Consider the following 2,990-nt stretch of genomic DNA (forward strand, 5'->3'; position numbering starts at 1 on the left):
GAAGACATGGTATCCAGAGGTGGGGCAGCGAGTGTTGGGAAAACCAACCCAATAAGCATCAGAGTATGCAACCATGTCGGTGGAGGGCAGGGCCAACAAGGTGATGTCGAGATCCATGTGATTGTGGATGTAATGCAAGATCTACTTCACTGAGGACCAATGAGCATCATGAAGGGACTGCATGTGAAGAAACTACTACAACTCTGGACAAGTGAGCGACAAGTATTGTAAGGCACTAACGATGGGCCGTCGAAGGAGGCGTTCGGAGCCGGAGAACCGTCGGTGGCAGAGAGCTTGGCCTTCGTGTCCACCCATGTGTCCGCGGGTTTGCAATAAGTATTCTGGAATAGTCGAGTTGCTAGTGGGCATACTTTTGCTGGTGGAAGAAGAAACAGTCTATACGCCACACCACTTCGATCCCAAGGAAGTAGTGTAGGGGACCCAAGTCCTTGATTGCATACTCGGCATGGAGATGATCAGTGAGCCATCAAAGGGGATCGCTGGTGCAGGCCGTCAAGATGATGCCATCGACATGGAGGAATAAGTAAGCGGTAGCATTACCCTGGCGGTAGAAGAACAACGGGGCAGTCGAGTGGAGCAGAAGCCGAGATGATGAAGAAAAACGATGATGCATGGTTTTGAGAGGTGTGGTTGGTGTGTGCCCGAGAGTTTTTTATCTGACATTCTTCAACACTAAGGTAGTCCACCGCCTTGTGGTAGGTTGGGATGGTGAGAAGGCCGAGGTTGGATGTCGCATTGCCAATGTCCTTGTTGAGGTCGGTCTTGATTCTGGAGAGGAGGACCTCATCTGAGAGCGGAAACCCTATGTCGTGCATATTGTCCATGAGGTTTTTGAGGCGCATGCAATAATCGTCGATGGAAGAATCATTTTGGTGAAGACCAACAAACTCTTGCTGAAGGAAGACGATCAGTTGCAGCTGGTTGTTAGTGAAAAGGCCGGTGATCTTTGTAGACACTATCAAGGCATCATCATCATGCACAATGATGTGTAAGGTTTCCTTGGAGACGGCGAGGAAGAACCACCAGATGAAGGTGGCGTCGATGGCCATCCACTTGGCGGCGCCACGCATGTCCTGGAGGTCGACGCTGACATCGACTCATGGAGGTTGTACTCACGAAATAGGAGGTTGAAGTAGGTCTTCCACACGTAGAAGTTGGCATCTCTATGAGAGAGCTTGACGGGGATGTGGTCGAAGATTGGCAAGTCACGGCTATGTGCTGCTGATGAGCTTCTGGGACAGCGAAAGGATTGCTGCCGTCGGAGAGGGGGGAGACAGGAGAGTCCATGTATTTCATGGTGTTGGAGTGGAAGTGAGGGAGAGATTTGATCGGGTGTGGCAGCCGACGGGTGGAGCGGCTGCAGCGGCTAGGCTAGATGGGAATCAACTGCAGGGAGGAGCAGAAGCAGAGGGTGGGTTAGGGGTGCGGTGGTCGGTGGGAGAAGCGACATCAGAAGGTAGGAGAGGTAGCGGCGCAGGCTAGGGCTAGCGAGGGTAGCAAGCGATGCGAGAAGGGGCGGCGACAATGAAGGCTAGCTAGAGCGGCGACAGCTAGGGTTAAGGTCATTTTTAGGCTGATACCATTTAGAATAGGATTTGTTGCAACATAATTGTATTCATAGCATATGGCGCCCATATATATAGCTTGTATAGGAGTCCCATCGTCCACATCTATGATCCTAATGACAAGGGATTTACTTGGAAGACAAGTGGGACGTTTGCAACAAATAGGAAAGTCCTACATGCATGGGTCATGCACAAGCGTTGCTCAACAATGTGAATGTCATGTTCAACATTTACATGTCAGCTATGTGCTTAAGGACAAAAGTGAGTGTTGGCATGTCAACTAAAACTCCAACAACAACAAAAATAAACACTAAATTCACACAATTCACACAAGTCACCAAAACTATACTAAAGTAATCACATCAAAAGAGCACGTATGATCAATTAAAGCACCCAATTGCATAATACAAACAATCCACGAAATATGACAACACAGAAAGCAATGACCAACCAAACATATAACATATCACACAACACAAGCAAAACCTACAGGTAAGGTCATATCCACAAGAGATATGATCTCATCATACTACCGCAAATCGTTTATCGAACACAACTTACGAATGGTGGTCTGCCAACTAAACTCCTTAAATAACACTAATATAATTCCAGGGGTCATCTATATTTGAAAAGTAAAGATATGAGTACAAGAGTATGAACTAACAAGTAGACAAAGAGTTGTAAAGTAAGTTTTCACTCCTATGGCTTTTCTACTCCATTTTCTAGGGTCACGACCTACAATCAACACACTGCTCTGATACCATCTGTAACGACCCGAATCTAATAAGATTCGATGTCTCTGTGCTCACTGTGCTAGTCCCCGGATCGACTCGCTAGCACACACAGTACATATGAATATCAAATAAAAAGTGCATCATTTACTACAACGTATGATCCAGAATTCATGAAGTACTAGTAGACTGCCCGTGCGTTGCCACGGGCATGTCAACTTTAACATGGATTGAAAAAATAGCCAATAACAAAAAATAATAATTAAAATCCACTTCACTTGCAATATATTTTGATAATTTTTTTGAAACATTGCACTTCATTACAAATGATAATAACACTTGAATGCTTTTATTATTTATGCTTAATATTCGATCATCTCACGAAAGCATGTGTATTGTTATTATCCATTAATTAAAGACAAACACATGGAGTACTGTGTTCCCTTTAAACAAATCTGCAAACCCCCAAACCTAGAACATAAGTGGGGACGTATCCTGACAGCACATCATGCCAGACCAGAACTTTCAACTCTCATTGTGTGGCAATATAAAATGTCCGGAAAAAATATAGCACTCTGAAATAATGCAAGGCAGCCCCAAGATATCGAGGTTCTAAATTGCTAGGAGCTTAAATGCTTAATAATACAATCATGTTTCTCCACTTTGAGCCAGT

General features: G+C 45.0%; 1 protein-coding gene across 1 annotated transcript; it reads right to left on the bottom strand.

Annotated features, from left to right (window-relative positions):
• Nucleotides 1-557: 557 nt before the first annotated feature.
• LOC109774551 (uncharacterized) lies at nucleotides 558-1,091 on the bottom strand. Its single transcript, XM_020333292.1, has one exon. The coding sequence runs from the start codon at nucleotides 1,089-1,091 to the stop codon at nucleotides 558-560; it is 534 nt and encodes a 177-aa protein (XP_020188881.1).
• Nucleotides 1,092-2,990: the final 1,899 nt, after the last annotated feature.

Source organism: Aegilops tauschii, chromosome 2 (genome assembly GCF_002575655.3).
Source record: "Aegilops tauschii subsp. strangulata cultivar AL8/78 chromosome 2, Aet v6.0, whole genome shotgun sequence".
In the NCBI taxonomy this organism is placed as follows: Eukaryota; Viridiplantae; Streptophyta; class Magnoliopsida; order Poales; family Poaceae; genus Aegilops; species Aegilops tauschii.